Source organism: Prinia subflava, chromosome 4 (assembly GCF_021018805.1).
Source record: "Prinia subflava isolate CZ2003 ecotype Zambia chromosome 4, Cam_Psub_1.2, whole genome shotgun sequence".
NCBI lineage: Eukaryota > Metazoa > Chordata > Aves > Passeriformes > Cisticolidae > Prinia > Prinia subflava.
In genome coordinates this window covers 38,597,628-38,611,669 of record NC_086250.1, presented here as the reverse complement: position 1 = coordinate 38,611,669, position 14,042 = coordinate 38,597,628, and the positions used below count along the sequence as shown (strand labels likewise).

The following is a 14,042-nucleotide window of genomic DNA, read 5'->3' as shown; positions in this document are numbered from 1 at the left end:
ATATAACCTGGAGTGTTTCTCAGCTCACAAATAAGAGGCTTTAGTCTAATATGTGTGGGTGTTTTGAATGAATATGCTTTGTTTTGCTTTACCTGTTTCTTAAGTCATCGCTATACAGGTTGTGCTAATGAAAATGGACAGTAAGCAAGATCAGCAGAAGAAATTTTTCTAACTTAGCAGTCATTTAATGTTATTCTTGCTTTCATTTTGATAGTTGGAATGGTAACAAAACCAGCAAGTGAGCAGTCCCAGGACTTTTCAATACACAATGAAGATTTTCCAGCATTACCAGGCTCCAGCTACAAAGATCCAACATCGAGTAATGATGACAATAAATCTGTAAGAAAACCTTAAATCTTCTCTTATTTTTAGTGTTCATACTTCTTTTGATGTTTGTATTTTAAAATGGTCAGTAATCATATTTGTAATAAGAGATTTTCAAATTTGCCCCTCTAAATTAATGAGAGATTTTGTATAAGCAACATTTGAAATGTAGCTATGTAAATGAAATTTCTCAGCAAGGTTTTTGGTCCAAACAGTCACCCTTCTTGAACATGTCAAAACTTACTCTTGAGAATTGATAATACTTTTTAATTTTGCAATTTGTAATATTTTTTTCTATCAATTGTAGCTCATTTTTTTGGTTCTGATGCCTCTCATCAGTAGTAGTAATTTACACATTATAAGGTTTTTCTTCGAAGTTGTCCAGTCCTTTAAAAGTTAGGTGGTACAATATCGCTTTAAGGTAAAATGGTTAATGGAGATGTGAATTCAGGGGGAACAACCTCTTTTAATAGTGAGCATTGATGACTATACTGTATACTAGTGAGGTGCTTTATATCTTAAGTATTAGTATAATTACTGCACAATAGATATGTAGTTTAGAGCATAAGATTATGAGCTTTTCCTCATTGTTTATTCTGAAAGCTTTGTAATAAAAATGCTATTTTATGCAAACGAAAAGTAAATAAAATGTATATGGTAGAGGACACTTTCCTACAGGATTTGACAAAATGTTCTATTTTCTGATTGTTTTATTACTTCTAATTGCAAAAAATGTTAATGACTGTGGCATAAATACTGGTGAATAAGTAGTAGACATGACTACAAACTCATGTAAGAACTTAAAAGTGAACTGTTCAAAAAAAAGGACTAAGGAAGTCTGGCCCCCAAGTGTTGTGGGTGAGTCTGTCATGAGAAAAATGTTCTGATACAGTTAGTACTGTATACAGTAAGGAGAGAGAGTAAATGTGATTAATTGTATAACTGTAGACTTGTTATAAAGAATATTAAAGAGTAAGAAATTATACATATGGCAATACATTTTGTGAGTATATAGGTTCCTGGAGCATAGTCATTTTTCTTGCCAGCCATAGTCTGGCAGAATGTTTATATCAGACATAGTGTTTACATATTTCCTGACAGCTGCAAATGTGCCAATTGTATGTTGCTTGCACCTGAAATTGGCTTGAATATTATCTGTTACTGTGTCATGGAGTGTTATGCAGGAGTGAGACTGTAGGGAAAATCCATGATGTGGTAAGTTCAAAAGAACCTCTAGTCACAGGCACTTGGAATTTCACTGTGTATTCCAATTCAAATGCAAAATAAGTTTATTCTTTTAGACTGCAAGCTTTTAGCCTATTAATAGTAGTCCTGTATGACAAGTATACTTTTGAAAAAGGTAAATAGTATGTAAGGTTTGTCAACAGAACTCAGGGGCTTCAGCTTGATGCCATTTTATTGGACTTGATGTACTGGCTTAGAGTGCTTGACTGAAAAGATACGGTCAATAAGCATTTCCATTTTGGTTCATTTTCATACCAACTCTGCAAATTATTTTAATAGAATTTGAGTACATCAGGCAAAACATCATCCAGCACAGATGGGCCCAAGTTTCCTGGAGATAAAAGTTCAACTACGCAAAACAACAACCAGCAGAAAAAAGGGATCCAGGTGTTGCCTGATGGTATGTGTCATTCCACTTTTTCTGTTTTAAAAGTTTTGATAGGCATTTAGATGACCTTGTTGATTCCTCCACTTCTTAAAAGGAAAAAATTAATTTGTTCTTCTTGCCCAGGTCGGGTTACCAACATTCCTCAAGGGATGGTGACGGACCAGTTTGGAATGATTGGCTTGTTAACATTCATCAGGGCAGCAGAGACAGATCCAGGAATGGTACATCTTGCATTAGGAAGTGATTTAACAACACTAGGTCTCAATCTCAACTCTCCTGAGTAAGTTTCCGGGGTTTAATCCTATCTAAACTGTTGGTTTTATTACGCTGTCATTCATAGTCCGTTCACTTGACTATCAAACCCACAAGCTGGTTTGCCAAATAAAATTTGAAAATGTAATGACTGTAAAGTAAAATGTTCGTAACAAAGAGAATTATGCTTCAGGGCAAGCTTTCAATAAACCTAGTGGCTTTGCTTATTCTCTTAACTTCTTTAGGACTTTCTTCAAGGAATTGACAGTATTTTGTTTATAAATGTAATATGTACATTCCTTTTCTAATAATAATATTCCTTGGGGATATTGACACTTAACTCTTAGCAGTTTGGGGATAAATTAGATTTATATAGTGTAATAATGAACAGAACACCTGCAGTGTTAGGCTGCACTGAGGATTAGTTTAAATGAAGGTGTGGTTTTACAGTTAATGTCCAGTGACTCAGTTTACCTAAGTGAACAGGTTAGGTGGATAACCAGCCAACCCAGGATGCCTCTCTTTTTCCACTAGTTACAGAAGGAACTCAGATCAGTTTGAACAAAACTGGTGTCTTTTAGGTGATCACAATTGTGAGAAAAAAATAATTTCTGATGCTCTGACTTTCAGCTGAAAATCTCACACCTTTTTGTTTCGTCACAGATTTATATAGTGTTAGCCTTATAGACAGAGTAGTATATGTATTTTAAGGTTTGCACTTACTGTATTAAAAAAACAAAGACCAGACAGCATACACACATAGTTTCCATCTTTCATAAATTTATATGGAGCTGCATGTAATCAAGGAAGCTTGATGAATGTGGATATCAAGCACAGGAAAAGCGGCTCCTTATTCTTTTGCTTTTCTTATCAGTTGTGCTGTAAATAACTGTATTTTTAGTATTTAATTACTGCATATAGTGTAATTAGGTTCTTGGATGGAGAGGATAGGGTTAACATTTGATGCAGACAGTTCCTGTACTATAAAGTTGATTTTACTTTATGCTGCAGAAAAGCTTTGCAAGCAGCCTGTGCAGACCTCAGTGTCTGGCCTGCCATCTTTCCTTATAGTAAATGTTCTTCACTTGCTCTGTGGATTGTTGTTTGAAAAACTAAAACATATGAAAAGGCAAATTTTTTTTCCCTGTGTGGTAGCTTAGTTGGTAAAAATACTGTCTGACATAAAAACTTAGCACAATAAATGTTCTTTTAGAAACAAAATTTTAGAATTCTGTATATATTGCTAGTGGTTTCTAGCTCCTGTTTTGAAGAAGTGTAAAATCTTCACTGGTTAGTTTTAAAAAGCAATCTGCCAGTATAAATTTTTCCTCCGCTTTTAAATTATAGGCTAATAAATCAGAACACACTAGGCTTGTGACAACTATTCCTAGTTAAATTTAAACCCCGCATAATAACACTGGATACCTGAAAAATGTTGGGACCTCTGGCACCTAACTTGAAGGAAAGATAAATTTAAAAGGAAATCTTGACTCTGTAGTTTCCCATGGCAGTTTATATGCAACCCTGCCCTGCATATTGAAAATTAATAAATGTAACTGCTTTAGGAAAGTTTCCTTCTTTCTTCTCACCCCAGCTAGGGATTTGGTTGTGTGATACAGCTTTTAGGCTTGTGAAATTGTTTATGGAGGGTGTTTTTGGTTGGTTGGCTTGGAGTTTAATTTTTATAAATGTATGCTTTTCTTTTTTCTTCAGAAATCTTTATCCAAAATTTGCATCCCCGTGGGCATCATCACCTTGTCGACCTCAAGACATAGGTAAGAGAGAAATAACTATTAAACTCAATATTAATATTTGCAAATTATATTCATTTACATGTCTTAATAGTTGCATCAATTCCGATTCTTTTTTAGACTTCCATGTTCCATCTGAATACTTAACTAACATTCACATTAGGGATAAGGTGAGTACGTGTGTGTGTGTGTGCGTGCATTTTTTGTTAATTTATTACCAGTAATTTTCTAGATTTTCTTTCAGATAGGTAATGTTCAGAATCAGTCCGTTTTGTGCATGTCCTCAGTTTTTGTAGAGGCAGTGTTGTGTTAACAGGCTGATTGGACTCATCAAGCACCCATTATGTCTTACAAAAAGAGAACGGGCATGCAAAAGAATAGCTAAAAAGCACAGTATGTTTTTAAGAGTTTGTACTTCATGTGAAGTTGAAGTTTTTTGTGATATAATTCAAATGGCAAATTAAATGGAGGTATTTCTTCTTGAGATAAGCTCAGAATCGTGTTTTCATTCATCTGTTGCATTCCATACTAGATGAAAAGGGATTTTTTGAGATACATTTTCTTTCAACTGTTTGTAGGGATCATTGGAAAATAGCACAAGAAATTTTAGTAGGGTGTGAAGGGAGCATATACATGCAGAAGTTTTTTTGGGGTTTTTTTCTAATAAAGTAAGCAGATGGGAATACACAGATACAGGGAGAAAATTCTTGCCAGTTTGTTACATCTGTATTTTTCCGTTGTGTCCTTTACTTGGAAAAGTTAACTAAAAGTGAAGAGAAGTTGATTGGTTTAATAATTATTACTCGTGTTTTATTGGAATATCATTTTCAACACACTTAGAATGGAAGGATGGAAGTTCTGATGTATCCTTGTGTTAAGTGGGGTAGTGTGTTTTAAAACATTTATCTATTGTGATTTTTCATCCTCGTTTTCTTCAATCTTTTGCAGCTGGCTGCAATAAAACTTGGCCGATATGGAGAAGATCTCCTGTTTTATCTCTATTACATGAATGGAGGAGATGTATTACAGCTATTAGCAGCAGTAGAGCTGTACGTTCAAACTATTTTGTCAGTCTTATATGAGTTAATCTATTGCAATAATGAAATGGCAGCTGTTAAAAAAAAACAAAGCCCAAAAAACGGAACACCCAAACAACTTAGACATTGAAAGCGAGAAGCTTAGTCAGTCTTGAACTGTAAATCTTTTTTCTAAATACCTCCTCCAATCTTGGTGTCATTTTGTACAGTTTTTTACATTTGTATAGTAGAAATCAAAAGCCCATCTCATGTATTTTGCACTGTGAAGCACTGTGGAACAAATGGCAGGTGCCAGTCATTACTGAATGTGTAACTTACCTGTCATCAACAAAATAAGAACCAGTAAATACTCATTAAAAAAGTTTGTTGTTAGAACCTACCAGATTTGAAGTTTCAAAATCATGTGTTTTAGTTTGCGGTGTAATAACTGTATGGAAGAGGTGTGGAATCACAGGTTTAACCATGTCGTAGAAATTTCGTTTGGGATTTGAATGCATTGTACAGTTGTGACTGAAACCTTTGAAGTTAGTTTATTAAGACGATTTCAGATAACTAACACTGACTTTTCCTTTCTATTACAAATGAAAGATTTAACCGGGATTGGAGATACCACAAAGAAGAGCGAGTATGGATCACCAGGGCACCCGGCATGGAGCCAACCATGAAAACCAATACGTACGAGAGGGGAACATATTACTTCTTTGACTGTCTTAACTGGAGGAAAGTAGCTAAGGTATCTCTTTTCCCTTGTGTAGATATTTTAGGTCTGTCAGCCATGTACTTTACAAAGACGAGTAAAACACAAAAATCTTCACAAAAGTCTCAAACTTTTTAATCTCCTGTTATTCAGGTTCGTTACCTTAATTTCTGATGTCTGAGAGAAAAAAGATTGTCTGAAACACTGACTTGCTTGTGGAAAATAAGGAGCTGTCTCTTATTTCTAGTTTTCTTTGGGAGTTAGAAGGACATAAGGCTTCTTTTAAAAGTTTTGTTAAAATTGAAAGCTCTTCCCACAGCTCTTCCCTTCATAGAGTTGAAAAATGAAAAGCATTATTTGACATTTTGGAAGTTGTACTTGCAAACATTTTATGACTTTGCTTTAGAAAATTATTAGGATGCTATCACAACCTCAGTTAGAAATTTAAAATGGATGTGGGACGGGTGCAGGGAATGCGTTTTTGGTTTTTGGGTACCCGCTCTCCTTAACCATAGTTAGGAATTCCACCCTCTATTGTTTGAAAATGAGAGATCTTTTAAATAAATAACTTTTTCTAAGGAGGAGGCATATTTCCATGATGCTTGTTTTCTATACTGTAGACCAAGAAGCATTAAAAAACCAGAAAGCTATATAGCTATTTCCCTTCCTAGCTGTCACAATCCATTTATCCCATTTTGTCCATTAATAGTGTCAATAATGTTCTATGTCAGATCATCTGTAGATACTGTATCACACTCTTCTTTTCTCTAAAAAACAACAGATCAAATCAGATTAACCTTGAAGCCTTGAACTCAATAGATGTGATTCCCGCACGTTGTAACTATATTTTGTGGTTCCATGTGCTTAGGTATTCCATAGAATAAGAAATCTTTTCACCTGAAACCCAACTTATGAATTGTTTGCTGAAAAGGTGTTTCATTTCTCTGGGCAAGTTGTATCTATACACTTGGAGATTATGGAACATTGCATGACATAGTTACGTGTCTGTTGATGTGTAAACATCCATTTCAAGGAGAATAGAGTTCAGCGTCCTCCTTTGTCTATACAGCAGTTTGCCATCTAGACATTAACTAGATACATTCTATTTTTATTTCCTCCCCCACTCCCTCCACCCAGCAATTTTGCACAGTTTGTGCAAACTCCCCTCAGTAATTCACATTCTGGCTGCCCTGAAGGATATGGAAGATTCTTTAGTTCAAGTGCAGATGTGACTTGTTGCCTCTGCTGCCACAGGAAAACCCAAGAATCTGTAACTGAGTTTTAATGGCAAGCCCTGCATTTATGGTTTTTCCTAAGTGCAAGGTAATTCCAAAACTTGTAAACAAAGCACCACTCCTCAAAAAGAGAACCCAAATAAAGGAAAGTTTTTGTTTCTACTTGAATTATTCATTTGCTGCATGGCATACCTTCCTTAGGTTCCCCAAGATGCTGTTTATATGCTTAGGCAATAATGAAATAGCTGAAAAGCTATTTCATTATTGCCTAAGAACATCAGAGGGGTAGTAATTACCTTTTGAAAGGATAGATTTCTTTTCTGGAGTCAACTGAACGTGTTTCATTTATTTACGAGCAACAGGCCTCATGTAGTTTCACATATCAATGGAATTGTGGTTTTAGCTTGTGTGGGCACACAGCATTTATTTTTACTAGGAGGAAGCGGTGCCCATTGTATAAGGATAGTAACCTCTTCAGTGTCTCTTTTTTTCTACCTGTAGTAAATGTATGCAGCTGCTAGTTCATGCTTAGCATTACTTTTTAAGACAGTATTGTCTCTGTTTGGAATCCTGAATGCTATTCTGAAACTCAGCATCCAGTGCTTGAGTGATGTACACTCCATCCTCCTGCTAGGCATTTCTGAGATACTGGAGAGACAGGAACACTACTGTTCTTTGAATGGTTTTTCACAAGATCTACAGAGATTCTGTTCTTTTTATTTACATGCTGAAAGTAATTCCCCCAACATTAAGAAGCAATTGATAGCTAGTAAAGAGAGGGATAGTATTTTTTAAAGTTTTGCACTTGCAGTGGTATTGCAACAAGGAATGTGATTATTTTATTTATTCCCCCTCATTGTCCATAAGAAGCAGTAATATATTTTCTTCGAGGCTTGTGTATTCTATCATGTAAAAAATTGAACTGGAATATTATTTTGAAAATTTTATTTAACTTTGAGCAGGCAAATGGAGCATTGGTCACAGGAAGCTAGAGAATGACTTAGGAAAAATTGAGATTTTATTGCATAAAAAAGGAGTTGTGTACTAGAAATAATTCTGTGACATTTTCACTTTTGATAAATAAGAACTTAGGTGCTTGTTGTGTGATCTTAGCTTTCGTTGGTAGAGTTGTTACCTCTGGTATTAATTTCTGGAGTGAACATTTCCTCTGAGGAAGACTAACACAGACTCACCCTAACAAGAACAGCAATATATGATAACACTGTGTTGCTTTGGATGCAAGGAAAAGTATGGCCAAGTAATTTTTTTCTAACAAATGCAGAAGTAGTTAATAAATATTTCAGGAAATTAGACCTGTAAGGAGCTGAAAAAAAAAGAGTTCTGATAAATTTCAATCTCTTATTATAACTGTTACATTATTAGTGGATGCTGGGAATATCAGTTCCTCAGAAGGCCACAACAGTAATTGCTGCTTAACAGTTTCACTAGTCCTTTCTTGAAGCAGGCTTACAGGAATACTTGCTCGTAAATTACTGTCTCATATGTGCATATTCAATTATTTTTCAAGGTATTTTATAAGTTTGGTTCTTGTTCTAGTGTATATGCTCAAATACAGGGCAGCACATACTCTAATGTGTTGTGCAGATGTAGTGTATTTTGCTTTATAAGCATACATATTTATTGTCCCTATTTTAAGTTATACTGCAGTGTGAAATATGCTGCAGTGAAATACAGCCGTTTACTTTAGATAACGTGACTAAATCCTAAGACTTAAATTTGTAAAAACATAAACCAGTTGTGATTCAGTAGATTTAGAGTTCTGGATTGGCTTTAACAAAAGTAAAAAAGGCTGAATAACTTTTTTCAAGAAAAATCAAATAATATATTTATCCTTTTTTATTAAACTATAGGCTCTACTTTTATATTCTTAATAGATAATAGGCTGAAGAAGGAAATTCAACAAACTAGCTGAATATTAAGAATTTCTAAAGTATTAGGAAATAAAATCAAATTTGTTCTGTTTTGAGACATGGTAGTAAAAAGTGAAAAATATATGAATTATAAACTTCAAAATCACCTTAAATGCAAAGTAAACGCAGAAAAATTCTCATTACAGATGTTTGTTACATGGTTTTTCATCCTAGGGTATGTGGAAAGTATGCTGAGGTAAAGACACTGATTATTTTTCACTGAGGTTTTGCCTATAGTTTGCTGTTGTTGAGGAGACATGAGAGAGGAAGGGAAGTAACTCTGACACCAAAAGTGCTTTCTACATCTGCATATGTACTGAAATCCTGACTTAAGTTGTCTGAAGTAAGCTGCTTGAATTTCTCCTTGTTACTTTTCAGTAACGAGAATTAATTTAAGATTATAAAACCTTTTTACATTACAAACATGGAGTTCTTTATGGGAGAGAAAATTAAATTTTTATTTGCTTGTCAGAGTTGCTGTCTAGATAAAATTATTCCCCATCCTGTCAAGATCAGTATTAATTGAAATAGTTTCATAATTACTAGAAAGTTAAATTTATTATTCCAGTAAAGATGTGCCACAGTATTTCAGCTCAGCCCCTAAAGTGGGTCTTTATATCCATCTTTAAGTCAGTTTAAATGCTACTTTTGAAGTCCATTTGGAATTTTTAAGCTAGCCATTGGATTTCTAACCTTTGCTCTCATGGACTTACACAATCAAGAATACTTTGTCCTCAGGATGCTATAGGTAGGATGCTACCTATTGTGCCTTTTTTGTTTTGTTTTGTTTAGTTTTACTCCATAACTGCTATGGATCATCCTAAGCAATCCTCTCCTACCTTAAGTCTCTTTGCCTGTTACTGTTTATACATGTACAGACTGATGTAGCACTGCTATCAAAGCAAGTGTTCAGGATGACATGAGAAGTGGTTATCTTCTTTGCACAGAACAGTTTATTTAGTGTCACACATGCTGTAAGTTTTCACACACATTCAGTATTCGTTATTCCTGGTTAATAAAGAGTATTTAAATTTTAATTATTACCTCCACATGGAAAAGAAAGCAATTTAACACATTTATCAATGGATAAATGGAATTTTTTTTACATCTTAGTTATATCTGTTTGTGTTAAATAATGCCACTGCTGCTGTTGACATCCTAGACTGCAGTGACAAAAGCATAAACATAAAGTATACCTGTAATGTAAGTATTTTTCCCCTGTATAATAAATAATTGGTTTTTAGTTTCCAGAAATACTAGTCAATGAATTCTTTTTGAGGTATTGTCAGAGCTTCAGGTGTTCATATGTGCTACTGAATATTGAATTTGAGCTTCACTGACCCTGGGATGCAAATCAAGAAGGCTGTTTTAAGCCTGTTTATTTTAACAGTGACAGTTTGAAGTATGAACTCACCTACTTCTAGAGAAAATTTGATAGGGAAACATACTCCTTCTGAAGGAGGGACTTCCAGTTTGTGGGACACAAAGGATTGCTCAGTCCCCTACGCATTTATTCCAGACACCTTGTTTGCAGCTCCCATTGCCAGTAGAGGCTCACAACCACCTTCAGTTTGGAAAACTCCTTTTTTAGGATACTGATACTGTCTGGTTTCTGATACTTACTGTATCTTACCAGTTTAATTAGCAATTTTCTATGGGTAATTTTGAAGGCATTTCAGAGCTTGTGGAAGTTCAGTTAACTGATTGAAGCTGAACATAGATTGATAGTGTCTGCAGGCCCTTCCATGATAATGTACAAGATAGAAACTTTGACAGCCATGAAAGGTAGAGGAAGCTTGAGTGGCATCTTTTCTATTATAAAATGACTGCAGAATTACTGGAGATCATGGAATCATAGAATGGTTTGGGTTGGAAGAAACATGGAAGACCATCTAGTTCAACCCCAGTACCATGAACATGAACACTTTCCACTAGACCAGGTTGCTCAAAGCCCCATCCAACCTGCTCCTAAACCCTTCCAGGGATAGCATAGCCACAGCCTCTCTGGGGAGCCTGTTCCAGTGTCTTGCCACCCTCATAGTAAGCAATTTATTTCTAATACTCGATCTAATTGCTGCCCTTCTTCAGCTTAAAGCCGCTCCCCCATATCACTGTGTGCCCTTGCAAAAAGTCCCTCTGCACCCTTCCTGTAGGCCCCCTAAGATCCAACCAACCTAACCCAGCCTTTGACACCAAAGTGCATGTGTGGACTTGCACCCCTTGATCTTGCTTCTCACCCAAGGGGGAGCAGCATCTCTTCAGGCTCAGCACGTGTGTATCTGCACAAAAGGAGAATGTACACCAACTGGCATGCAGGGGGTTTTTTTTTGAATGCCAGAAGCAATTCACTTGAGTATATATGACCTAAAAAAGTCCAAACAAACACACCACATAAATAAATAAATAAACAACCCCCCCAAAACCAACCAGCCAAAAAAAAAAAAAAAACAAAAAAAAAACAACTAAAAAAAAAAACTTTGGTTGGAGTAGAGAGCTGGGAACTAGAAGTGAAGCAGATGTGCAGCATTTCAGTGCAGATGGCTGTAACCTCATATAGGCTTTGCTAGGGTTTTCCGGTTTTAGGGACAGTATTCTCAGGGGAGTACAGAATGCTTCACATTTTCCACTACTTTTTTTCCTTACCATGCTGAATGTTCTTTCTATGCTAAATGGACCTTGTTTTGCCTTAAAAGAAGAGACGTCTGAGAGTTGAATTTCCTAGATTTTATTTTTGTTCTTGCATTAATTTAGTACATATTTACATGTACTGAAATATTATACTATTTAATCACTTTATAGAGTGTTCTGAAATAATCTCTTAATTACTTACGTGTTTTCATCTCTGTGTGAAAATAGTGGGCTAAGTTTGCTTTGCAGATACAGATGATGTTCTGCTGAGGTTCTCCACCAGGTTAGATAAAATAAATTACTGTGCATGTCCAAAGTTGTTGTTGAATTACCAGGAAGTACCCCTAAAGAACAGCTGCTTACCCTGTTTCTTGAATGAAGATAAAATAGGGATGAGACATAGTTAAACTGCTGAAAGGGTCTGAAAATGTAAGATTTCAGGTTTGATGGGTCTAGGGCTTGAATATGAGTATGAAATGTGGAGGAATATTTAGATAAATTTTGGCTTAAGTGGGTCTCAGTACTTTGTACCTGGACATTTTGACAGAATCATTTAGGTTAGAAAAGACCTCTAAGATCAAATCCAGCCTTTTACTGACCACTACCATGTCAAACAGACCTTTGCACTAAGTCCAGTTGTTTCTTGAACACCTCCCTGATGTCCAGCCTGAACCTCCCCTGGTGCATCAGGAAGCTATTTGGTGTGGTAGTGTGACACAAAAATATTCCCAAACTTTAGTTCATCCAGAATAAGCCTCTGGACTCCTGACATGTTGAAAGACAGCTTTTGTTTGTAATTCAGCTCATGCTGTGATTGTGTATTCGTGGCTTTTGTATGTGCATATATAAAATTGTTTGAGATTATAACAAGGGTTCTGAGGGTCATGTGGCATTCAAAAGAATAGGAGAGTCTACGTGTTGCAGGTGTAATGGCTTAGAATTGTTGTAATTTATTGCTTTTTTTCTCTTTAAAATATGAAATTCAGGATAGCAAAGTCATGTGGTTTTGCCTTAGAATAAGTTAGAACTTGATCTCCTCTGTATTTATGCTTTTTAAGTATGGCTAATATACCAGGTCTTGACAGGTAAATGATACATTGTTTTATTTGGATTTGTCTTTTTTTTCTTTTCTTTAACTGTAGGAGTTCCACCTGGAATATGACAAATTAGAAGAAAGGCCTCATCTGCCATCAACCTTCAACTACAACCCTGCTCAGCAAGCCTTCTAAAGACTTCCCTTTTCTTGGGGTATGGCTGTCTCAGCACAATACTCAACATAACTGCAGAACTGATGTGGCTCAGGCATCCTGGTTTTAATTCCTTGAGGATCTGGCAATTGGCTCATGCGAAGGGTCACCATTTGAGGTCCTGCCTTACTAATTATGTGCTGCCCAACAACTAAATTTGTAATTGTTTTTCTTTAGTTTGAGCAGGGTCTGAATTTCTGTTTTTGTTTCCTTTTTTGCCAGCAGACAAGCTTGGGTCTGTAAAGACAAGCGAGTACACTGACAAAAGTTTACCACTTAGTTTTCCAAAATGTAAAAACAAAAAAAAAGAAAAAAGACAAAAAATTAGACAACAAAATTTGCATTGTTCATTGTAGCACTATTGGTAATAAAAAATGTTTGTGCATTTTTATGTGAAGATCCTTCTCGTATTTCATTTGGAAAGATGAGCAAGGTTTGCTTCCTTCATTTTACTTCCCCTTCTGTTTTTGAAAGGCAGTTTTCGCCAAGCTTAATGCAAGAATATCTGACTGTTTAGAAGAAAGATATTGCCACAGTCTCTGGTTAGTTTCCAGAGTTGTGTATTACTGAGCTTCATCTTTCCAGAATGAGCAAAACACTGTCCAGTCTTTGTTACGATTTTGTAATAAATGTGTACATTTTTTTTAAATTTTTGGACATCACATGAATAAAGGTATGTATGTACGAATGTGTATATATTATATATATGACATCTATTTTGGAAAATGTTTGCCCTGCTGTACCTCATTTTTAGGAGGTGTGCATGGATGCAATATATGAAAACGGGACATTCTGGAACTGCTGGTCAGGGGACTACTTTGTCGCCCTGTGCACTAAAGGGCCAGATTTTCAGCAGCCAAGGACATCCATACCCAAGTGAATGTGATGGGACTTAAAGAAGTGAACTGAGACAATTCACTCTGGCTGTTTGAACAGCAGCGTTTCATAGGAAGAGAAAAAAAAAAGATCAATCTTGTATTTTCTGACCACATAAAGGCTTCTTCTCTTTGTAATAAAGTAGAAAAGCTCTCCTCACTGCAGTGTTGACTTTGATTTGAGATTGTGAAATTATTTCTTCAACAATGAAAAATGGAAAAAAAATTGAAGTATTAAAACTATCAAGCTGTACAGTGGTTAAGACACTTGAAGAGTCTTTTTGCTGCTGACAAGTAAATTTATGAGAATTTCATATTCTTTTCCACAGTAAAGTTTCCACGACCAAAAACTTTGGTTAACCTTGGTTTCAGATCCCCTTTCTGTAATAGCAAATAATTTTTAGAAAGATGGGTGGGTACCATATCAAATGA

General features: G+C 35.5%; 1 protein-coding gene across 1 annotated transcript in view; it reads left to right on the top strand.

Annotated features, from left to right (window-relative positions):
• CNOT2 (CCR4-NOT transcription complex subunit 2) overlaps positions 1-13,770 on the top strand; it is an 87,749-nt gene extending 73,979 nt beyond the window's left edge. Inside the window, exons 8-15 of the mRNA XM_063396474.1 lie at positions 215-339; positions 1,849-1,969; positions 2,081-2,237; positions 3,923-3,984; positions 4,081-4,130; positions 4,909-5,009; positions 5,586-5,730; positions 12,631-13,770. Coding sequence (XP_063252544.1) covers positions 215-339; positions 1,849-1,969; positions 2,081-2,237; positions 3,923-3,984; positions 4,081-4,130; positions 4,909-5,009; positions 5,586-5,730; positions 12,631-12,717 — 848 coding nt within the window. The 3' untranslated portion in view covers positions 12,718-13,770. The remainder of the gene's footprint in view (positions 1-214; positions 340-1,848; positions 1,970-2,080; positions 2,238-3,922; positions 3,985-4,080; positions 4,131-4,908; positions 5,010-5,585; positions 5,731-12,630) is intronic.
• Positions 13,771-14,042: the final 272 nt, after the last annotated feature.